Here is a 23,723-nt window from a genome sequence, read left to right as displayed (position 1 = left end):
TTTTCAGAAAAGGCATTTGCATTTGTTTACCGTGAAATACTTGGTACTAATGCTGCACTTTCCTGGGCTGAATTTTCTAGCATTTTCTGAAAAATAAATTAATTATTTCTTCTCATAATAAAAGTTGGTCAAATAGTTTAACCAAAACTCTCCAAAAGTCAGTGATCTTTGACATCTTATTTTTAATTCATCAAAAAAATATGTTTTATTTAATGAAATAAAACAACATGGTTGCAAAACCTAAATGTAAAACTAATAATAGCCCAAATGACTTAAATCCACTTTAAAATATATTTCATTATTCCACTTTCAAAAACTATATATATATGATCTTAAAGATATATATCTTGTAAGAAAAATAAAAATATATCATATACTTGTAATACTATTTAGAATGAGTTTGTCCAGCCAAAAAAAAAATTGTGGATTAATAAGGCTATAGAATTATTTTTGCTACTTTTATCAGTCGTTAATTATTTTTTTCGATATAATGTATTCCTTTTTTTTTAATTGGAATCCTGATCCTAGATTTAAAAAAGACAAAATAATCTGACGGACAGTAACATCTCCTAATCCAATGTGAAATAGAAAATGCATAATTTAATATCATAAAATAATATTGAAGTCCATTAAAAAAAAAAGGCTTAAATTGGACCAACGGACAAGATCTATTATCACTTTGTGAAGCGACGGTAAATTGTGGTGCGTGCTTAACACTCTCCGGATGTTATACCAAAATAAATAGGTTATACAGACTTAATTAAAAGAACCCTACAAAAAAAAAGCTAACAAAATTTCCTTTTTAACTCTCTCTCGCTGAATTCCTCAAGTGATTCGGTCTTCTCTAGGGTTATAAATTTCACCTCAAAAGTTACAAGAAACCTAACTATTCTTACGATGACATCAAAAACAGAGTTCGTGAAGTTCTTAGGAAAAGGTTCGTGCGGATCAGTCAACCTCGTCAAGTACATCAAAAGCGACGACGACAGCTCTTTGCCGCTTTACGCAGCCGTAAAAACCGTTAGATGCGAAGAATACGACACTCTCGAAAGAGAGATTCAGGTTCTATCCAAACTCAAGGGATGTCGAAGCATCGTCCAATGCTATGAGAATTATACTTTAGAAGAGGGTTTTGATGTCGGCGGATTCAGAGTTTTCAAGATGGTTATGGAGTACGCATCTGCAGGAAGCTTAACAACGTTCATGGACAATTACAAAGACAGTAGATTGCCGGATACTCTAATCAGAGACTTCACTCGTATGATTCTCCAAGGATTGGTCTCTGTTCATAGCCATGGTTATGTCCACTGCGATCTAAAACCAGATAATCTACTTATCTTTCCATGTAGAGAGTCTTACGAATTGAAGATTTCAGATTTTGGATCTTCGAGAAAAGTAGGAGAAGATTCGGATTGTTGGGAAGTTGATAACCCGTTTATGGGAACACCTATTTACATGTCGCCAGAATCAGTCCGAGATAACGTGGCTGAGAAAACCCTAGATTTGTGGTCGTTAGGTTTCATAGTATTGGAGATGTATACCGGTGTTTATCCATGGTCAGAGACTAATTATGAAGATCTTGCGCCAGCTCTACTGAATGGAGAAGCGCCGGAGATTCCAGAGAGTGTACCGTGTGATGCAAGGAAGTTTATAGAAACATGTTTTGCAAGGAACCCTAAGGAGAGAGGAAGCGCTTCGGATTTATTGTTGCATCAGTTCTTGCGTGGTGAACAGAAGATGGAAGATACGATCTCCGGCGGCTCCTCGTTGCCGATTCCAAAGAAGGCCATGAAGTTAAAGATTATTCCACCAAAGCCTCCACAGTTTAAACACCTCAAGGTGAAGATTGTGCCTCCCAAGCCTCCAGCTTTTAGTTTCATTCCTGTTCAATAGTGTGTTGAGTTCATCTCTGTTCCTTAGTTTAGAACTGAACCTCAAGTTACAGAGTCGATATCTATGAGGTGAGTAAGTTTCTTTACTTGACTTCACATTTGTAAGCGTTTCTTAGTTGTAAGTTTCCATGTGCTTTTTTGCATTGCAGATTCTAAGTGACCCTGTACAGCGTATGGTTTACGATGAAATTCATGGTTATGCTGTGACTGCAACCAATCCTTTTCTTGATGACTCTAGCCCAAGAGATCATGTTTTTGTTGATGAGTTTGCTTGTATAGGTATTTTATTTTCTTCAATTTTCTATTCAATGCACTTCGTGGTACCGACTCTGATGATTCTGGAAAGTGACTACTACATCTGTGTTTGTTGTTTAATAGGCTGCAAAAATTGTGCCAATGTGGCTCCAGATATATTTGAAATTGAGGAAGATTTTGGAAGAGCAAGGGCCTGTAACCAGCATGGCAACCCAGAGTTAATTCAGCTAGCGTTGAGACATGGTATGTTTTACATTCTGTAGATGCTGCAACTGATTGTGGAGTATAATAGTACTCCTTGACTGGTGGGAAGTTTCAGGGGAACTGATTTGGAGACGCCTTTTTATGTTTTGTTTTCAGCCCGGTTGATTGCATCCATCAGACTTCTGCTGCACAGTTGTCATTGCTTGAAGATGAGATGCGAAGGGTTGAAAGAGTGAATGTAAGACAAGTATATCTCTTATTGTTCATTGTAAAGAACCACAAGGCATTGCTATGATTTCTTGATTATGTACTTGTTGCTAAACTGTTTGCATTTAAGCCGTTGCTAAATTGTCATTGATTGATCAGGTTGCTCTGATGCTTTCTGGAATGGGGTCAGGAGCAGTTGATGTTTTCAGAATGGTAAGAAGGAAATAAAAACTCTCTGTTTTGTAGCTGATTAGAGCTGAAATGCCCCTTGTCTTTCCCCTTCTATTCCTTGGTCTTTTTATTCCCACTTACAAATTGACTTTGGCCCATGTTTTCTTCCCTTACGAAACAAGATTGCCTGTTATTCTGTATTTTTCATCTAATTGATCAATCTTTGAATCCCATTTCAGGCGAGATCTCGATGGGAAAAGAGGCAAGCAAAAGTTTTGGTATGAACTATCATCAACTTCGAAATCTTTCCAAGACTATTTGCATTAATCTTTTAGATGAGCATAACTTTGCCTTGTGGCGTACCTGTGTTTCAGAATCAAGCTAGAAGTAGAATGATGAAGCGGAAAAACACAGACGAAACACCTTCCTATTTGTGGAAAATTTGTGGTTTCAGGGTCATTGCCACTCAAGTCTGGATGACAAGATTTCATACAGTTATAGTAAGCTTTCTTAATCCCCACGTCTAGTACGAAGAGTAACACAGGCTAATTATTTGTAAAATACAGTTTGTACAGAGCATTAATTAACAATTGAAGCACTCGATATTTTCTAATGCCATGTACATCATGCTTAAATTTACCCTCACCTCATAGATATCGTTAATGAAACCATATGCAGTCACAGTTAATGATACACTCACCCTGAAACCATATGCAGTCATATGAAATCTCGACAAGTGTAAGAATGGTCTTTTTTTTTTACACTTATACTTGCATGAAGTCTCATTACGTTTTGAAAACCAATAACTGTTTCTACCTTTCTATATTTTGCTAATACACATACAGATTGCGCAAAATGTTAAAAGTTTACCAACTTAGTATTCAAGAGTAGGGTCAAGCTTACTACAGAAGGAACCAACAACCAACATATTCTTCAAACCTTTCAAACAGAAACAGAGCTTTTTTGTTATTTACTAGAAAACTCTTTGAAACAGAGCTTTATTCACATACATAAAAACAAAAGACAGACCCTTTTTAAAGAAAGCAAAAAACCCCAAAACATTTCTCCATCAACGTTGTCCATGTTGCTGTCTCATCACATACTCAGGATCAGTAGCTCCAGGTTCATGTGTCCTCACAGGCTCATCTCCAATCACTATGTTCTTGGTCGTTTGCGCAATCTCAGCTATAGTCTCGCCAATTGCCCCAAGCACTCCTCCCGCTCCAACTCCTTCTTCTTGGACATATCTCTCACTGCCTCTTCCTCCTCCGTATTCCTCTCCGACATCTCTCCTCGCTTCTCCGACCATTCCTTTTGTTCCATATCCGAAGACATCTTTCTCAGTCCTTCTTTCTCCTCCGTACTCCTCCCCAACATCTCTCCTCGCTTCTCCGGACATTCCTTTTGATCCATAACCGTATACATCTTTTTCACTCCCTCTTTCTTCTCCGTACTCTTCTCCAAAGCCTCTCCTTGCTTCTGTGACAAACCCTGGTCGCTTCTCTTCCTCACCTCCCTCAAAACAAATCCCAAAACATAGTTTATTGAGTTTCTTGTGAACCACGTAACAACATCATACAAAAAACATGCTAAAAAAATATCTATTTTGACTATAAGTTGTGTAATACCTGGTGCATTTCTTGGTCTCTATGTTGAGCTTCTTCTTTCTTCTTTGCAGTATACCCAACCACCGTATCAGCAGCCACCGCAGCTTTTTCCTTAGTCAAATCCACCGCCTTAGATCCTACTTCCACCGCCTTATGCCCTGCGTACCCCACCGCTCCTTCCACTGTACCAGCAACCGCTTTTGTCCCTTGCACCACTTTCTCTGTGGTGAAATGTGCCGCTGTCCACCCAACTGTAGCCGCTTTCTCAGCTGCCACTCCGGCGTAATGTGCAGCTCCTTTTCCTCCTTCCACCGTTGCTTCCTTTACGTACCCAGCAGCTTCACTGGCTTTCTGAACAGTGTAATCTTTTGCTTTAGCTGTCATTGAAGCCGCCTCTTGTCCTTTCTGAGATGCAACGTTCCCAGCTACTTTCCCTTTCTCTGTCACATACTCGGAAGCTTTCTGAGCTTTCTCAGCTGCAATGTCTTTAGCTTCAACTGCTTTCTGCAGAGTGTAGTCTTTTGCTCTCGCAGCCTGTTCAGCCGCCGTGTTTCCCGTTTCCCTTCCTTTCTCCGTCGCATACTCCGAAGCTCTCCGAGCTTTCTCAGCCGCCGTGTCTTTAGCTTCACCAGCTTTTTCCATAGTGTAATCTTTAGCTCTCCCAGCTTGTTCCTTTGCCTCCTGTCCTTTCTGAGCCGCCAGTTGTCCAGTTTCCCTTCCCTTCTCAGTCACGTAACTAGAAGCTCTCTGAGTTTTCTCACTTGCAGCGCTTCCGGCTTTCTGAGCACCTTGTCCAACACTTTCTTTAGCTTGCCGTCCTTTCTCAGCCACTGTACCTGTTGCACTCCGACCACCACCACCGGTCGATTCTTGACGTTCACGCTCTTTCATCTCCTCACCTCCGGCAGCCAAAAACTGAGCATGGCGTGCTTTATCCCCATGAAAACCATGTGCTCCACTCTCTTTTTCTTCTCCTGCTCTGCCACCACCAACAGGCTTAAAGTGAGAAACATGGACACCACTGTCTCGCCCTCTTCCCTCCATTTCATGACCTCCTCTGCTACGAGCTTCTTGCCCACCATGGCTCAAACCTTCCTTAGCCTTGTTATACCGTTCCTCAGCTGCTCGTATCGTATCCATTGACTTCTGCTGAGCATTGGCTCTATGTCCGCGAATATCCTCTAGCGACGCCTTCTCATGTTCCTTCTCATGCTCCTTCTTCCCCGTCGTCCCAGATTCGCTGCTCATCACGAATTTTCCAACGGAGTGAGGCATCTGAGTTCTCTTCATCTTTGTATCCCCTTCTCCTTCATCAGAAACCGGCATGTTACTCCCCTTGTCTGAGAGGGACACGAACTGTGTCTCACCACCACCTTCTGTTTGATGCTTCTGCGTGTCGGAATCTTTGCCTTGTTCGGCCATGGACTCGAAATGACTCGTCATCTTCGGGACTCTGTCTTTCTCCACCTTAACTTCTCTCTCCGTCACCTTGTTCTCCCTCCTTGCTTGCTGCGACGCCATTCTAAAACTTACACAAATAACTCTCACGAAACAGTTATACTTTGAAGACGAAAGACTTGATTATTCTTGATTTCGTTTTTGTTATTATCTCGGATGATTCTTATCGAGCTGTTTTAATTCCTGCTTTATAATCAAAGAACCGAAAAGACCAAGTTTGGGCGGTCATGAACATTGTGGAAAAGTGTGTGACGTGTTGAGTTCACTATTGAAACGTGTAGAGAGGCCCGGTGACTCAGCTTGTGGGAATTGGGAAGAGATCAATTTCAATGTGTATTGAGCCAATAACTAAAATGTTTTGTTTCCTCCACGTATCTTTCCGTACATGTACACGTGGAGACTTTCGGGAGCAACCTTTGAGTTTTGCCTTATCTCAATTGCGACATCACAAGTGACCTTCTTCAGGCCCATTCATTAATATCTATTATTAGGCCCAAGTAGAGCTGTAATTTCGTTACCTCATTTTGCTAATTATATGGGAAATTTCATTAATTATCAACTTTGCTTGAGATGTTTTCTTCTCTCACACAGTCAAGTGCGTTGGTATTCTTTTAACAGTCAAGAATCAGGAGACCACAATGAAAAGATAAACTAAAAATAATTGATTGTTATTTTAAAAGTTAACTTAATACCCCATTGATCAGAAAGAAAAAAACAAGAATTATTTAGGAAGAGAAAAGAGTAGAGTAAAAGAGCACGTTCCAAGTATCAGGCAAGCCAGGAAGACACCAATGGCTACAGTCATTACCAGGATGGTTCCCACTGAAAGCTGAAGGATGAGCATCTTTACGAAGCTGAGAGAGACCCGTTATATCGAGCCAATGGACCGGTTTCCTCAATCTGCTCATCACTTTGTTTAGTACCACCCAAGCCATTGGTATCCCTCCTGGATACCTCCTCCCGTAGAATGGCTGCGTCTGACTCCTACATGAGTTCATTGGCTCTCCCCAATCCTTTCCCCTACAAAAAAAATATCCAACGTAATTAATTAAAGAAATGCCTATGAATGTCAAGGATTAACACAACAACTTACTCAATTTGACATTAATAAATAGACTTATTAAAAAATTATGATTAGATTGATGAAAGTGTATTTACTCGTAATGAGTCGGAGACACGCCGTTGAAGAAGACTTTGGTCTTAGAAGGATCGACGTAAGCATTAACCCATCGAGCCCAAGTGGTCATTCCTTTGTAAAAAGCAATGAGCCGGTTCATGTCTTTGTACAATCTATTCCCATCTTCCATGTAGTCCCACCTGCCAAAAACATCCACACGTACACGTCATCAAATTATTCAAAAGTCAAAACTACTCAAAAAAACAGACAGAGCCAAAGAAAAGAAAAGAAACGTACGGCTGGATGTGCTCGGTGTGAGTCCACCAATGCCAAGAGTTGAAAATCAAAACGTCCATGCCTCTCCACATGTTGCCTTGCTTAATGGAATTTAGCTTAAGCACTCTCCCAACTTTTTCCACATTCAGATCTACTAAGAACTGTGTTCTGTAAAGCATCAACGTCACTCCGTATTCCTGTGTCAGGTACCATTACAAAAAAAGAACCAAATTTAGTTCACTAGATAATGGAGTATATAATTTACGTACATGTGTTATTTTTAACTGGCCATGTGCTTTTTTATATCAAAAATATCATTTAGGAAAACAAAAATGAAAAAAAAAAAAACGAATCTCTTTTTGCGTGGCTCATGATCATAAAGATTATAAACATGACATGATATTCCGGGAGATTCTCTTTTTTGGGAAATAGGCCACTAATCACGTTCATCTCTTAAATGCTCTCTCAATTCTCTTGTCCTAATACTATTTTTCTACTACAACATTAATAAAACTATACTATAGCTAAGCAATTAATTATCTTTACATCAAATCAAATGAGACAAACCAAAAGACACTTTATCCCTTTTTCTTAATTAACTTTATCCTATTTAATACTAAATCATTAAGCGTTAACAAAAGGGATAAATAAAGACTTTTTACCACACTTTCCACATTAAAAAGCTACAGTGTAAAGTCATAACTCAATAAATATCTACTTATTATAAGTGGAATAATATAAGCTTTTTAATTAAATTAAAAAAAAAAAAGATCCATAGATGAAAAGAACACAAACCTCGAAGGTAAGTGAAGCAAGACCCTTTTGGCGAAGAAGAGTGTAACGAGTGTTAGGAACCCAAGCATGAATCAGACAAGCAAGAGATTGCCACATGTTTGTGCTCAATGAATCTCCAACGAACATTATCTTCTTCCCTCTCATCCTCCTCAAGAAATACAACCCATTGAATCTGTAAACCATTACAAATCTCAATTCTAGATCGGCAGGAAAAGAATAATTAAAGAAAGATTAAAAACCACACACATTTCCAGCTGGTTTACAAGAACGAACGTTACTTAAAAACGTTAAAAAAAAATTACTATTTTTACTTTAGTCAAGGAAAACTTTGGGTTGAGGAGCTTCGGATTCGGTTTTCAAACCTTGTTGGAGAGTGAAATTATGGGATTTCCAATACATTATTATTGCTCCAACAAAAAGTTTCAAATTTTGAATCCAAAAAGGCAGAAAATAAAAAGAGAGAACACTACTACTACTACAACTACACTATCACTATCTAACTTTGAAATTCAATTGAATAGCTTGAAGTTACCTTTCTTACCAATATGCTTAAAATATCTCTGCATATAGCATTAAAACCCCAACAAACAGAACACTTCAAATTTCCATATTTATTATTGGGATCTTTAAAAAAAAAAAAAAAAAGATTTTGCTTCACAATAGAACAGGGAACAAAAAGAAAAAGGTTAAATTTTTTCACCATGTGGAATTTATTATTCAGACTAATTAATGAAAGAAAAAAAAAAAAAAAACAGAGCATTGTTCTTGAATAAAAAAGGCCGGAATTAAAGAATGTGTAAGGAAGATAAGGAAAGAGAGAAGAAGAAGAGAGAAGGACCTGGGGAGAGAGCAAGAAAATGGTTGTCATCGATACTTAAGATAAGCATTGTCAGGACGACCATACTTCTTACAGTTGAACTGTGGATCTATGAATGGGCACTTGTAAGGGTCATAAAGTGGGTACTTTACATCATAAACCCAGTGCCCTTTAAACCAATTGCATTTCCTAGAAGCTAGCTCTCTTCTTACTTCTTCTTCTTCTCCATTGTTGCTGCTTGTGTTGTTCTTGTTGATGTAAGCTGATACTGTGGAGAGACAGAGGAAGAAGAAGAAGAAGAAAAAAAAAGAAGGGTTTCCTCGGGAAGTGAAACCCATTCTCTTTGATCTGAGAGATTCTCTGTTTTTTTTTTTTTTTTTTTTACTGGTGAGAGTGAGAGAGCGAGATTGGTTGTGGGAAAAGAGATGGCTTCGACTGGTTTGTTATATAATACTTAGTAGTTTAACAAGAACACAAAAAAAAGAGAGATAGAGAAAGAGAGTGAGATTGTTCACATCACATGGGAAGGGGGAAAACAAGAAACAAGATCCTTTTTATGTCTTTATTCGATTTATATAATATGTAGTCTTTTTTTTTTTATAATAAAATTTTGGTACTAGGTATAACTTCTCCTCTTTTTTTACAGTTGTAATATAGTATTTTTTTACTTCTTTAATTTATCTCAAGTCTCAATAGTAATAAAATGTTGAGATTTGCAAATAAGCTGAAACCAAAATTTAAAAGCTAAAACCAAATTTGGTCATTAGCTAAGTAGAAAATGATGGAGAATTTTATTTTAAGTTATGTTATATTTAGTTTTTGTGATATATATTGAAAACAACAGAAAAATTCTTTCAGATAAAAAAAAAAAACAAAATTTCACATTTCAATTAGTAGAAAAATTTGTTTCTCACTCATTCAACAACATGATAGAATTATTTATTTTGTTGTGTAGTACTTCTCTGTTTTTACTTCTTAGTATATAGTAATCGTTGTTACTCATCAGGTAGGAATTTATTCAATTCGTTATAAGTCAGATCATTTTTGTGTTTAAATAGTAAACCATCGTTTATTGAGAAGTTTTTTATAAACACAAATATTTTGGGTGAAAAATATTAAATCATAGTGTTTACAAAACTATCGATCTTTGAAATTTACAAATATTAAAAGATTTGTTGGTAGTATAAGCTTAATTTACAGGTAAATTATGGGTTTGATTAGAAATACTTTGTATAGAGATATTTTGTGTACTTGCCAGCTAATAAATACACTTTTCGAACATCGATTTATTATTACCAAAGAATAAAAAAGGATGTGAAAAAGAACTCATAAAAAGTAGGATTGGTAGCTAAAGTTTAAAGAATTAAAAAAAAAAAAGGAAAAATATAATTTCATGGATGTAAGTGGGTCCAACTTTGACTTTACTCCGTTTTACACCGATTTATATGTACGTGTAAGATATGAGATTACCGATTTCATATGCCCCACCCCACGTCTAGTACGAAGAGTAACACAGGCTAAGAGCCATATATGAGTTCAATTATTTGTAAACATTTCGATAATTATTGTATATAAATTATTGTTTATTATATCACTGAAATAATGAACAGGAAAGTGTAATCCACTCGTGCCTAATCAAACGCTATACTTCTTTCATATCTGCAAGAGTGTGAAAATAAGTGGAGACAAAAAAAAAATGAAATGAAAATCGAGAGTTTTATTCCACCTAATGAGTACAACTTCGCATTATAGTCATCTATTCATCTTTTCGCCGGTGATTATGGAGAGTTTTATTCTTCCTCTTCTTCTTTGGTAGATTTAAGAAATGAAAATCGGTGGATCTATTTTAGATTTAATTTTATGAGACGTGTTGAAAATGAAATCTGCAAAAGGGTAAATAATGCGATATACTGTATTATTTTGGAGACCCATATTATTTTATTCAAATGTGTGGCCATATAGCTAGATGAACTCATAAAAATACAGTTGTACAGAGCACTAATTAAACAATTGAAGCACTCGATATTTTCTAATGCCATGCACATCATGCAAAAATTTACCTAATACTACTATACTAGTATATATATATATATCATCTATCATCTCTATATACATACTATTCGTATTACGAAATGTGTAACTTAGAGATCTCGCCAGTGGTGAGTGTAGCATGATTATGCATGAATTACGCAATTTTGGTCAAAAGTCCCAATTGTGAATCAAAACACTAGCATGCAAACACTAGCATACAACTCAGATGAGGATATATAAGAATATAGCTAGGCTATATATATGAATCGACTCGAGATCCAAAACTGAAGATCCAACAAGAAGTGATTAATTTAGGTAAATATATATATATATATATATATATATATATAACCAACCAATAATCATCTGCTCGAGATTCAAGTGTTCAATAATTGAGAAGGAGATCGGGGAAAAAAAAAAGGTCCACCCACGTTTCGCCATTTTCAATCTCTCATGATAATCTAAATAAGCCACAGACACACACAACTGGCGATAGTCGTTTGTTTCTTTACACACTGACATATCAATACTTTTTTGAGTACTATGAGGTGTTATATAGTCTGAACAATTTTCACATGTACATAAATTTGTTGTTCACTGCTGCAAATTTTACAGTTACATATTGTTCTAAAAACCAGTGAAATTGTCTCTCTATATTAATATCAAAAAGTGGCACTACAAACCTATGTAGTGGGGGAGTCAAATTCTTTATGTGTTAGTTTGGGCTACATATAAAGTCTCACTAATATAGATTTGGGAATTTAAATGTCATTAGTGAAATGACACGAACGGGAGCTTCCGAGAATAATGGATTTAAGGCAGAATTGACAAGAAAGTGCCGAATTGAGCAAACTCATGTAATAGGCTCACTCATCATATACTGATTTGTCCCTACCACAATCCTTTATGCCCCTACCTAGCACCCGCCACAATACGGCCAATATCATTCAATTCAACTCTCCTCTTAAATGATTTTCCTAAATACTGAGAGAAAAATGAATATTTCTTTTGTTCGCCAATAGTTTATTTAATACTATATGACTTTAATCATATTTGTAAACGTGAAAAGGTTCATTTTGGGTCTAAAAAATGGAATTGAGCATATTTTCCCTTGTACACTATTATTCTGCCACATATAATAATATTCAAACTATATTTTTTATTTACTCAACATATTATTCAACATTTCTTGTTTTTTTTTAAAAGGGAAGTAAGTCAGTAAGTGGAATATTGAAAGGTTTGATCAATTTACTAAAAGGGAAGTAAGTTGATTGAAAGGTTTGATCATTGCAAGGCTTGTGGAAGCATTTGCAGGTTTAATCATTGCAATGTCTGTGAAAGCATTTTGCAGCCAATATGATCAAAGAAGTGTATATATTTTAAAATGAATTTAAGAGTTGACGAGTGTTAAGTTAACCTTTGCATCTAGTTATATACTGATAGGCTTAGAGAGTCAACCATAGAATATGCTAAATAATTAGCAATATTCACAACCATTTATAACAGATATAATTTGAATTTCCAACTATTTATATTGTTACGATTTCAAAATTGATAGGGAGAAAAAAGTTTAGAATTATCATTAACTAATTGAAATAGTGATGAACTTTGAATTTCGTAGGTAACAAATTTTTGCAAAGATTTGTTTTTTTTTTTGGTAGTTGATGAAATAATTTTTAAAATGGTGAAAATAAATTTCAGTGTAAGTTTATATGAGTTAGAAGTTCCGAATATCTAATTGTATCCAATTCAAAAGGTTACTAAAATTTAGCAACAGCTCCATCTTTTATGGTATTTAGGATTCGATCGAGAATATATATATGAATGATGAAATAAGATTTATGTTATTCACTTCACATTTTATGGTAAGTAGGCTCTAATTAGTTACTTATTATTTCCTAATCCGATGTTATTTATGTTTTTAATAGGTATACAAATCCGAAGATATTGGATATTTCCTAAACCACTTACTATTTAAAAGTTTTCAAATATGGTTAGTATTTTGTTGATTGGATATCTTTGTAATTAAGATAATATATCGTAATTAGTGTAAATTGTGTTTGTTTTGGTGCGTTTTTTTCTGGGTCTATATTATATTGTTCAATTTCACTTTTATTTTTAGGCAACTGACGTGTTTGGATATGGGAATATATATTCGAGAGTCAATCTAGTAAAACAGGATCCGAATATTTTTAAACCTGGTCGGTTTGGATCCGCGCGTCAAGATCATATACCAATTTGACCTTGTCGTTTTTATTTTGTGTTCTCAATAGATTCTTGTTTTAGGGGCATTATACGGTATATTTGTTTTTATGTTTATTCTTTTATTTCTAAATGTAATCCCAATTAGTAGTGTAGATGTGAAAAATTAAACAAAAATCAAATAATTTTCTTTTTTTTGGGTGCATAATCCTAAAAGTTATATCTAAAATATAGGGGGGATATATAATTACATGAACAAACAAACTAAATATTTTAATACCATATATAATAAATTGTTGATGAGAAAAAAATATCGTTACTGATAAAAAAAAATATAACTTCATTATTATTTATAATTTTATTTTCTTGTTCCAAGTGGAAAAAAAATAATAAAATATTAATCTTTTTAGATGGTTATAAATTTTTAACAAACCCAAAAATAATAAACTAACTTATGTAATTAACTATATTATAAAAATGTAATAAGTCACACCTAGCATATTCATGATATTACATTGGTATTTAAGCCTCATTTGAGACTTCATATTTTCATAAAGTTCAATTTATTCCCCATCTCAGTTTTGCACTTAAAACCTCTGAGAAATGTGTTGTACATCATATGTGCATCATATCATATTATATGTATATTGAAGACAATAAAGTGAAGGATACCTTATATCTCTCATCTCTCAAAACAGGGGTCTCAACTATAAAACGTGGAGCAATTATTTGAAGTTGCTAGAGAAAAGAAATAGACAATTTCATACAACATATCAGTTAGTGTCCTTGAGGTCTACAATGAACAGATAAGAGACCTGTTGGCAACATCTCCAACCTCAAAGAAGTAAGTTTTCTTTACATAATTAAGTCCAAACCACATGGATTGAAACAGAATTTCTCTATAAAGCTTGAACTGAAATCTCTTTTTTATATATTTATTTGATTACAAAGGTTGGAGATAAAAAAATCCTCGGACGGATCCCATCATGTTCCTGGATTAGTAGAAGCAAATGTGGAAAACGTAAGTCAAGTATGGAATGTGCTTGAAGCTGGGAGCAATGCAAGGGCAGTTGGAGCCAATAATGTGAATGAGCATAGTAGCCGCTCTCACTGGTAAATATGCCTCTCTCGCACTTGTTTAAATGTTTCCTTTTCAAACATTTTTTAGATCACATTATGAGGGTTGTTTAATATAGTAACCTATCTTTTGCAACATGTTCTCTATAACGGTAAAAGCAAAAAATCTGATGAATGGTGATTGCACAAAAAGCAAGCTTTGGCTTATAGATGTAGCCGGAAGTGAGAGGGTGTGGAAAACTGATGTGCAAGGTGAGCGTCTGAAGGAAGCACAAAACATCAATAAGTCGCTTTCAGCTCTCGTGGATGTGATTTATGCATTGGCAAAAAAGAGTAGTCACAATTTTTTAATTTTATTTATAATGATATTTTACTTCAAAAGTATTTAATTTAGTAATGAAATTATATATTTTTAATTTTTAGTATTTTTTTATATTCAAGCGGTGATACAATTATTCTTAAAGTATTATAATTTTATCAGAATAAAACACTAAAATTATGAAATATAACTGTTTGTATAATATATAATTAATCAGAATCATATTTTGTATTTATTTAAAATAATACTATTAATGTTTTGTTTGATATATAATTATTTGATTCAACTGATTGTTTATTTTTCAGTGTATGCAGTTTAACGATTGATTTTTTTTATATTTTTATATTTATTTTTATTTTGGGTCACATGTATAGAAAAATTTGCTATTGATAATGAATTAAGGTAGAATTAATTAGTTTCTATAAAAAATCAATTTTTGACAATTTACCATATTTTACTTATGGCTTTTAGTGTAATTTTGTAGGGACTAAAATTTTAAATAAATAAAATTAAAAGGGTAGAACCCAAAATGTACGTAAAAATGTATATATAAATACTTATGGCTTTGAATACAATTTTGTAGGAAATAAAATTTTAAATAAACAAAATTAAAAAGGTAGAACCTAAAATATACTTAAAATATAAATATATATAGATGATCAAAGAAGTGTATACATTTTAAAATGGTTTTAAGGGTCGTCGAGTGTTAAGTTAACCCTTGCGTCTTTTTTTTTTTTTGATCAAAGTTACCCCTTGCATCTAGTCATATATTGATAGGCTTAGAGATTCAACTGTAGATTATGCTAAATTCTTAGCAATATTCTCAATCATTTATAACGTATATATATATTTACATTTCCAAAAATATGGATGCTAATTTATATTAATACGATTTTAAAATTGAATGCAAAGGTTGCAGAGGCTTATGGTTCCTCTGGCTGGAAGCTCCCTCTCAAGTTCTCAGCCGGCACTTATTGTTTATGCGATTATCATTAACTAATTGAAGAGTGATTCCACAGAATCACAGGTGCTAGCCTTTCTGCGATGTACCCTGTGGGCATTAGAGGATCTGAAGATTTTACAGATGTTTCGGATTGAGGTGGTGTTGGATAATACCTCGGCTGTCGAGGCGATAAACAACGCATATGAGTGGCCACGGTATGGCTTTATACTTCGGGATATAAAGAATGTTCTGTCTAGCTTTGCTTTCTGGGAATGTCACCAAATTGCGGCTTCAGCAAATAAGGTGGCAAAGGCCATTGCGAACAGCGTTACACGTGATGGATGCCTGCAGTCTTACTTATCACTGGGAGGCCCTTCTTGGCTACTCGACCAGGTGAGACATGAGGCGGATGGTTAAGTATTTCGAAGCAATCAAGTAGCGGAGGATAGGCTCAGATTTCTGATCATCATGAGTGTTGATCCTTTGGTTTCAACTAGTTCACTTGGAGGATCTTTTTGATCTCAGTAGCAAGTGCAGGCTGGTGTTTCAATTTTTTGAACTTCTATTTTTTCGAACTTCAGTTTCTTTCTCTTTCCCAGTTGTAATCGCTTTACAATTTTGTTCTATCAGATGACAAAAAAAAAATTGAAGAGTGATAAATTTTGAATTTCGTAGGTAACAAATTTTTGCAAAGATTTGTTTTTTTGTAGTTGATGTTTTTTTAGAAAATATTTCATTAATGTTGAAAATAAATTTCAGTGTTAGTTTCTAAGATTTAGAAGTTCTGAATATCTAATTGTATCAATTTCAAAAGGTTACTGAAATTTAGCAACAGCTCCATCTCTTATGGTATGTAGGTACTAAAATTTCAAGTTGAATATTGAAAGGTTTGATCAATTTACTAAAAGGGAAGTAAGTTAATTGAAAGGTTTGATCATTGCAAAGCTTGTGGAAACACTTGCAGGTTTAATCATTGCAATGTCTGTGAAAGCATTTGCAGCCAATATGATCAAAGAAGTGTATATATTTTAAAATGGATTTAAGAGTCGACGAGTGTTAAGTTAACCCTTGCATCTAGTTATATACTGATAGGCTTAGGGGTGGGCAAACAAACCGAAATCCAAAAAACCGAACCGAACCGAACCGAAATAATAGGTTTGGTTTGGTTATGGTTAAGTCTAAAAATCCGTTTGGTTTTCATTTTAGTTAAGCATTTGGTTTAGGTTTGGTCTGGTTAAAAACCGTAAAACCGAATAGTTTTTTTGGTTTTTTAAAAAAATTTAGGATAAATTAGATATAATTAGTTTCTCCAACTTATAACTTTAAATTGTATAACAATATCAATATTTTTTTTCTTTATTGGGCTTATAGTTATTGATCTCTTAGTAATCTATCGAATTACAAAACTAAATTTGGATTCTATTTTTTTTTTTTTTTATGTTTAGGTTTTACTTTTATGTTTATTTTTAGTTATGTATCAACTATCTATTTTTTAAAAGTATAAAATAACCATTAAAAACCGGAGCCCAACCGAAACCGAACCGAACTGTGATACATATGGTTTTTATATGGTTCCATTTTTTATGAAACCGAAAAAACCTAACCGTAACCAAACCGAATTACATATGGTTTCGTTATGGTTCCATTTTTATAAAACCAAAAAAACCGTAAACCGAAAAAACCGAACCTAAACCAAACCGAAAAACCGAACGCCCACCCCTAGATAGGCTTAGAGAGTCAACCGTAGAATATGCTAAATTATTAGCAATATTCACAACCATTTATAACGTATATATATATATATATATATTTGAACTAGGTTTGAACCCGCGGTACACCGCGGGACAAATTGTAATTATGTTTTAAAAATTTAGATACTAATTAAGTAGAAATTGTATGTATAAGAATGTAAAAATATATATTTAGACACATATATATGTAGTTTGACTAAGGAGCTAAAATGGTATAGTAATATATTTTTAAAAAGATTTTAAAGTATGTAGAGTTTAATATATAAACGTTACTTCTTTTTATTATAATATGTATAAATTATGTAATATATTGTTGTAGTTTTGTAATTATAAATTAGTAGTGTGATATGGAATTTTAATTTTTTTATTCCGTTAGTCTCGCAATGGATATAAAAATTTTAAACCCGCAAAAACCGTCTTATAAAATCCGAGTAAATAATATGCATGTATCTGCCTCGGTTGAGTTCGCAAGACACACATACATTTTACTTAATCGGTTTTTTTCTTTCTAAATTTGGTTTTGCAGTATGTCTTGTGAAATATATATTTAAAGTAATCAATACATATATTCTAAAAACAGCGGAATTTTTTTATAAAACTTTATGCTTTATAAAACCCATATTTCTAAATCTATTTTCCAAATTGATTATTTTAGACCCGTACTCACATCCACCCGCAAGCTTTGGTTATACTAATAGGCTTAAAAAAGTGAATTTAACAATCCTATGCAACATTTGTTCTTAAAAAAGGGTAATAATAATATATCCCAACAAAATGTTTTTCAATTTTCATTACATCCCCAATTTTTTAAATAACGAAAGCAAAGTTTCTAAAATAATAATGTTCATCTGCCATTGAGTTTAATTTTTGTATTCAAATCATTACCAAATTTGTTCTAGTATGATATAGGAAGCGATATTGACCCACATATATAACCATTTAATTTAATGTGCAGCCCATTAAGATTACATTCTTTTAGAATTCTAATTTCGCTGAAATTCATTTTCCTTTCAATTTCACTCGTTCACTCCACCGATGGCTAATTCGATGTCTTTAATTAACCTCCAACCGTCGCTGTGGAAACTCGCGATCTATTTGTCTTTCACTGCCATCTATAAACTTTGGCTTAATTGATGACAACCAGCGATGTATTAAAAGAGTTGGCTATGCTCCGTATATCTGGAAGAGAGTCCTTCGTAGGTCTTGATTTTAGCGACTAAACATATCACCATCTCACCAGCAGCATTTTCACATGCATCATTCTGCTCCGCAAAGTACATGGTACAGGTAGCCTTTCATTACTTTATGAAGGATAAGATGACTTTAAAACTAGAGTTAATTAAAAATAAGGCATTAAAACACCATTGCCCTTCGGATTTAGGTGTAGACACTAAATGGTTTTCAGGAATAGGCACTCAAAAAACGTAAAAAGTCGGTTTTGCCCTCGACTTGCTGATGTCAACTTCATCTTCTCTCTACGCTTCTGGATCTCTAACTTTACCTTCCCCTCTTTTCTTAAAATTTGTTGATAAGTCGTCTCTCCGTTGTACGTCATAAACCAAAAATTCAGACGACCAACACCAATGATTAGGAGTCATCAATTTGGAGAATATAGAGGAATTGCAATTGTTTGAGAAACACCGCGTACAAGCCGCATTTTGCCAACAACGACAAACGATTGGTCGCGATTCAGAAAGCATGATACCGGTTCGGAGCATCGGTGGAGATTAGAGATTTCAAACCAGTGAAACAGCTTGGAGTATGTCTGATATGGACGCTCTAGAAATATCTGGTAATTTGGGGAAAGACTTTTCAGAGATCTCATTTGATTTGTTTTTTTCTGTAACTTTAATCGAGATTTAGAGAATTAAAAAAAAAAAAAAAAAAAAAAAACAGAAACCAGTTGTCAAACCATGGGCATGCTCCTTAACGCAAGGTTCTGTAATTTTTTCTCCAAATCAATTGATTTGGTAACTATTGATTCCTATAGGCTACTAGATACTACAAGAGGGTTTGATGATTTTCAGTTCTTGTAATATGTTGCAACTGTGCTTCTTAGGAATTTGAGAATATCGCTTACACGTTTTGTTTGGATTGAGATGTCTGGTTAAGTTTTTTTTTTTAATATGCTCTGTGTTTTCCAATTTATGTATGTTTGTTTGCTTCTTTATAAGTTTATGATTTTATTTTCAAGAGTGAATGTTGTAGTAGATGAGGATGATGACTCATAATCATATGCAGAATCCATCAAGGTTTTAAGTAAGTTTTTGTACTTAAAGAAACTTCAGAGATATGAGTTAGATGTTTTTTTTTGTGGATGGTGTACTGTAAATTAATCCGTTTGGATTCTCTATTGCTAGTATTTGACCAGTGTTTAATTTAGGGTTTAGTTTTTGATAATAAATCATGAACAAATTATTAATACTAAAAATAGTATATCTTATACTCTAATTTTTGTTTATGGTAATTTGTGGACATTTAGCATTTCATCGGAAGTCCAGCGTCGGAAGTCATCTCTAGCACACAGTTGAAGCAGCATGTCAGATCTTACCCAATTTTTGTGATGTCATGTCCAAAAAATTTCACCCATAGGCAAAGGACAGAAAAGTCATCAACAGTGATGTTTGTATGTAATGTTGTACCTTTCACTATTCAAATGCCTAAATGCGAATCTCACTCCAAAAAAAATGCCTATTTTTATAAATTTCCCTTAAAACTAAATGATAAAATAATAACTTACATGAGTTTTGAATAGTGGTATTTAACTTACAATCCATCTCGTAGTTGGAAGTTAATCTTGGCGTATTATTGACGTCGTTTGTTTCTATCTCACTAACATTGACAACTTGTCCCACAATGTCTACACGGTAGAGTTTTGAATAAGTTAATAAACGATTATTAAAAAAAGCAAATAAGATGTATAAGAAGATTTTTTACCGATTAACATGTTTGCATTATGTAAGAACCCCAGTCAAAACCTTTTTGAAAGTAGTAAGAGTTAGGTGGGGGTCATCAGACAGAGGATCGATCTTCGTTACAATGGTTTGAGTCAAGAAACCCATTTTGTTAACATGAGCAACTGGTCTAAATTGATGCCAGTCAAAAGTTTTGAACGCTTCTCCATTCTCCTGGATCCATATGCCTTTGAAAACGAATAATACAATCCTTCTTGATAGAATTATATATCTTTGTTCCCTACGAAAGTATGAAGTTATTAGCGAGGTTAGTTACGATATCAAATCATACGTTTGTTGTTGGATAAATTAGACTGTAACTTACTTGTTTATCAGCGAGGATCACGTCAAGTCTCACCAAACCTGGTTGTGTTGTGTATGTTTTCCAGGTGTGCAGGATTCGGAACTTGCACTCGCCACGACGTCTTGTACGGCTTGACATCATTGAGAAAAGTAACTGCTTGCGCCATTGCTCTTGAAAGAATGAAGATGGTGTTTGGTTGAGTAATGAGGTATAATATTAGTCTATTTATAATATATTAGCTAAACCTAGAGTATCAAATGGCTTGTTTGGTGCAAATCTTGGATGGCAATTATTTATCGAATATTTTGAAGATTTGATCATAAGAATACAGTTATGATTGCTAATAGTTGAAGCTTTTTTTGGTAATAATCGTGAAAGATGCTTTTATTTAGGGATGAGTTTTGAGTAAATATGGTTATTAGTTATAATTTTGCAATTTATATTTATGCTGTTTTAAAAACTATTATGCGATATTAGTGACGTTTTAAGAAGTAGTTTTTTGGTATGTATGTTAGCTATTGGTAGCTACCTTTATGGCATTTAATTTGCAAATTACGTGATATTAGGAAAATTACAATCTAATTTTTAGGTGATTTGATTGTTATGTTTCGCAGGAGCTCAATACGGATCAAAAACAGAGTCCAATAAATAATTAAAAGGCCAACAAACGATTGAAGCATAAAACATAGTCCAATAAACTGAGATCCGATACAACTGGGTCGGGTTTAGTAAAAACGCGCGGACCTTAGTTGGATCTGCGATTATGGCTTTTATTAGTAACATGACTTAACATTGAGTTAAGTTGAGTTATGAACTTAACTCAAAGTTTATTCAAAAATGTTACCAATCAAGAATAAAACTAAATTTTTTGAAGTTGAGTTTGAATAATCATGTGTTATGGTTGATGTACAAATTTGAGGTATATCCTTTGTAAAATTGTTAACTCAAAAAAATATTCAACATCATGGAATTTTTCATGAGTTAGGATGTGGTAAGTTGAGTTAGCTAATTTTTTAATTAAAATAAAACGAAAATACAGTTATATAAAACAAAATATTGTTTTTTGCTTAATTCATATATCAATAAAAATATATTTTACCTTTTTATTTTATTTAATAACTTCTTTATTTAGTTATTTTGATTTTTTTTATATTTTGCCAATTTTTTTATCATTTGAATCAAATTAGGCATAGGTCTAAATATCATGAGATTGTAAATATTATGAAATACATGTAGTTATTTTTATTAATATATTTTATTTTAAATTATTTTAATTTATTTTATTAATATTTTTTTACTAATACATTTTATTTTATTTTATTTTATTAAATTTATTCACTAATACTTTTTAATAATTATAATTATTAATCATTTTCAATTAAAATTAATTAAATAATACATACTGCAACATCTACCACAAAAGTGTCACCAATCAGTAATTTTGGTAAGATTGATAAATCATATTCTTACAGCAATTTATTACATCAAACTACTATTTTTACCATATAATTTTTACTGCAAAATACATCGGATTATAATATTCTCTGCAACTCAACTTAAAAAAACCATGTTACCAGTCAGAGCCTATATTTTATTATTTTTATTTAGACCAAATTACCCTGGCGAATTTTAATTAAGGCTTTCCTTAATACTTAATTCAGTGGCAATTTTAGTAAATAGACTAAACATTTTGGACATTTTTTTATTTGTACTTCTCAAGATTTCCAACTATTTATATTGTTACGATTTCGAAATTGATAGGGAGAAAAAAGTTTAGAATTATCATTAACTAATTGAAATAGTGATGAACTTTGAATTTCGTGGGTAACAAATTTTTGCAAAGATTTGTTTTTTCTTTTTTTTGTAGTTGATGAAATAATAGTTTTAAAAAAATATTTCATTAATGGTGAAACTAAATTTCAGTGTAAGTTTATAAGAGTTAGAAGTTCCGAATATCTAATTGTATCCAATTCAAAAGGTTACTAAAATTTAGCAATAGCTCCGAAGGAGTTGTACATATTATATTATACATCATATCATATTATATGTATATTGAGGAGGTTAATATTAAGTAAACAAGCAAAGCGAAAGGAGTTGTACAACCATATACAAGAGATTAAAGGCATTGATTCTTATATTTTTATATTGGTTTGCTTTAAGCTTCTTCACATCATAGTTGCTACTTTAATGATAGCATTCTTATATCAGGCAATATTAGAGTCTTTTGTCGCTGCCACCCTTTGAATAAGTCTGCCACAATTGTTGATTTTAAAGGAGCAAAAGATGGAGAGCTTGGTCTTATTAGGAAACAATTCCAAGAAAAATTTCAAGTTTGACATAGTTTATACACCGAGAGATGGTCAAGGTAGTGTAATATGTCATGGTCAAGTTAGATCATTAAGTTTAGATAACACTAATAAATAACCAAGATGTATAAATAAATTGTTTAAAAACAATTGTTTAATAACATTTGTTCAAAAAACTAATGTTATTAAACAAAAATTTTGGGTTTGTTAACAAAGATGTATAAATAAATTGGACTTTTCTCTATTATTTGCATGTAATGGGTTTTAAATTTTAATATAATTAGATACAAATATACAATACATAAGAGAAAATGTGTGTGTTTTATATTAAAAAATGAATAATAGGGGCATTAAATCATATATCAAATAACACTAATTCTGAAATTTTAACAGTGGACATGCCCATCTTCAAGTGAAATTTAGTTATTGTAATTTTATGACATAAGCTAATCATGTTTTGTCTTTATTCTCTGTTTATGCAGGCTAGTCACCGAGTTAAATCAGAAGACCGAGAGCCGCTTCTTTCCAGACCAACCATCAAATTTAAAGCGATAATACCTAGACTAGTGGTGCTTGGTTCAATGTAGTTAGTGGTTCCATAGGTCTGAACGGTACGGACTATGTGGAACGGCGCAATGGTTAACTAGTCAAAAAATTTCGATTACCAAAAACTACACTACAACAAAGCAATTATGAATTTTAAGGAACTGAACACTAACTTAGTAATCTAATCCCCATAAAAAAAAAAGAAAAGAGAACTATGAGACAGCCTTATCAAAAGGACACCTGTAAACAATTGCCAGCTCTGCATTAGATAGATATATTGAACTTCATTTGTGTTTTTTTTTTTGTTCTCATCACTAAACACAAAAGGCTTTGTATAGTTTGTAATAATATACCACTACTCATTAATCAAGTAAGAAGAAGAACCCTTTGATGTATTGTTTCAATCATCCTTCACTAATCATATAAGCATATGCTCACATGATCGAGCATCTAACCTCATGTGGCAACATATAACATCATGACAATAAATA

At 33.3% G+C, this 23,723-nt stretch overlaps 3 protein-coding genes, 1 long non-coding RNA gene and 1 pseudogene across 6 annotated transcripts; 3 read left to right on the top strand and 2 right to left on the bottom strand.

Annotated features, from left to right (window-relative positions):
* Positions 1-897: 897 nt before the first annotated feature.
* LOC104788809 (mitogen-activated protein kinase kinase kinase 20-like) lies at positions 898-1,893 on the top strand. Its single transcript, XM_010514589.2, has one exon. It carries the CDS (start codon positions 898-900, stop codon positions 1,891-1,893), a length of 996 nt encoding a protein of 331 aa, XP_010512891.2.
* On the top strand, positions 1,885-3,348 carry LOC104785112 (chaperone protein dnaJ C76, chloroplastic-like; annotated as a pseudogene). The gene is made up of 7 exons (XR_767316.3): positions 1,885-1,961; positions 2,042-2,171; positions 2,271-2,390; positions 2,508-2,589; positions 2,718-2,771; positions 2,969-3,007; positions 3,104-3,348. The product of XR_767316.3 is annotated as a chaperone protein dnaJ C76, chloroplastic-like (transcript).
* Positions 3,349-3,669: 321 nt separating this feature from the next.
* Positions 3,670-6,105, bottom strand: LOC104785111 (uncharacterized). Of its 2 annotated transcripts, none has more exons than XM_010510253.3 (2): positions 4,358-6,105; positions 3,670-4,245 (listed from the first exon to the last, which is right to left on the bottom strand). In XM_010510253.3, exons 1-2 carry the CDS (start codon positions 5,855-5,857, stop codon positions 3,799-3,801), a joined length of 1,947 nt encoding a protein of 648 aa, XP_010508555.1. In that variant the 5' UTR covers positions 5,858-6,105; the 3' UTR covers positions 3,670-3,798. The 2 variants fall into 2 exon arrangements, with proteins under 2 accessions (XP_010508555.1, XP_010508556.1); XM_010510254.3 differs by having other exon boundaries at positions 3,670-4,241; positions 4,358-6,086.
* A 328-nt stretch (positions 6,106-6,433) lies between these two features.
* LOC104785110 (protein trichome birefringence-like 39) lies at positions 6,434-9,367 on the bottom strand. Its single transcript, XM_087451881.1, has 5 exons — positions 8,821-9,367; positions 7,983-8,154; positions 7,209-7,384; positions 6,953-7,111; positions 6,434-6,814 (listed from the first exon to the last, which is right to left on the bottom strand). The coding sequence occupies exons 2-5, from the start codon at positions 8,124-8,126 to the stop codon at positions 6,520-6,522; spliced, it is 774 nt and encodes a 257-aa protein (XP_087308007.1). The 5' UTR covers positions 8,127-8,154; positions 8,821-9,367; the 3' UTR covers positions 6,434-6,519.
* A 9,164-nt stretch (positions 9,368-18,531) lies between these two features.
* LOC147943214 (uncharacterized) lies at positions 18,532-19,876 on the top strand. The gene is made up of 2 exons (XR_015558187.1): positions 18,532-18,914; positions 19,605-19,876. It is a non-coding gene; the product is annotated as an uncharacterized LOC147943214 (long non-coding RNA).
* Positions 19,877-23,723: the final 3,847 nt, after the last annotated feature.

The sequence above is a fragment of the Camelina sativa genome, chromosome 5 (assembly GCF_030686135.1).
Source record: "Camelina sativa cultivar CO46 ecotype springtype chromosome 5, ASM3068613v1".
NCBI classification, from domain to species: Eukaryota; Viridiplantae; Streptophyta; class Magnoliopsida; order Brassicales; family Brassicaceae; genus Camelina; species Camelina sativa.
The sequence above is the reverse complement of the archived record's forward strand: the minus strand, read 5'-3'. Positions and strand labels throughout refer to the sequence as shown.

Excerpts from the sequence above, each read along its gene's own strand:
- LOC104788809 (XM_010514589.2), top strand. The coding sequence starts at position 898 with ATGACATCAAAAACAGAGTTCGTGAAGTTCTTAGGAAAAGGTTCGTGC.
- LOC104785111 (XM_010510253.3), bottom strand. The coding sequence starts at position 5,857 with ATGGCGTCGCAGCAAGCAAGGAGGGAGAACAAGGTGACGGAGAGAGAA. Across the intron at positions 4,246-4,357 it reads GAGACCAAGAAATGCACCAG|GGAGGTGAGGAAGAGAAGCG; the intron begins GTATTACACAAC and ends ATTTGTTTTGAG.
- LOC104785110 (XM_087451881.1), bottom strand. The coding sequence starts at position 8,126 with ATGAGAGGGAAGAAGATAATGTTCGTTGGAGATTCATTGAGCACAAAC. Across the intron at positions 7,385-7,982 it reads TTGCTTCACTTACCTTCGAG|GAATACGGAGTGACGTTGAT; the intron begins GTTTGTGTTCTT and ends TACCTGACACAG. Across the intron at positions 7,112-7,208 it reads CACACCGAGCACATCCAGCC|GTGGGACTACATGGAAGATG; the intron begins GTACGTTTCTTT and ends TGTTTTTGGCAG.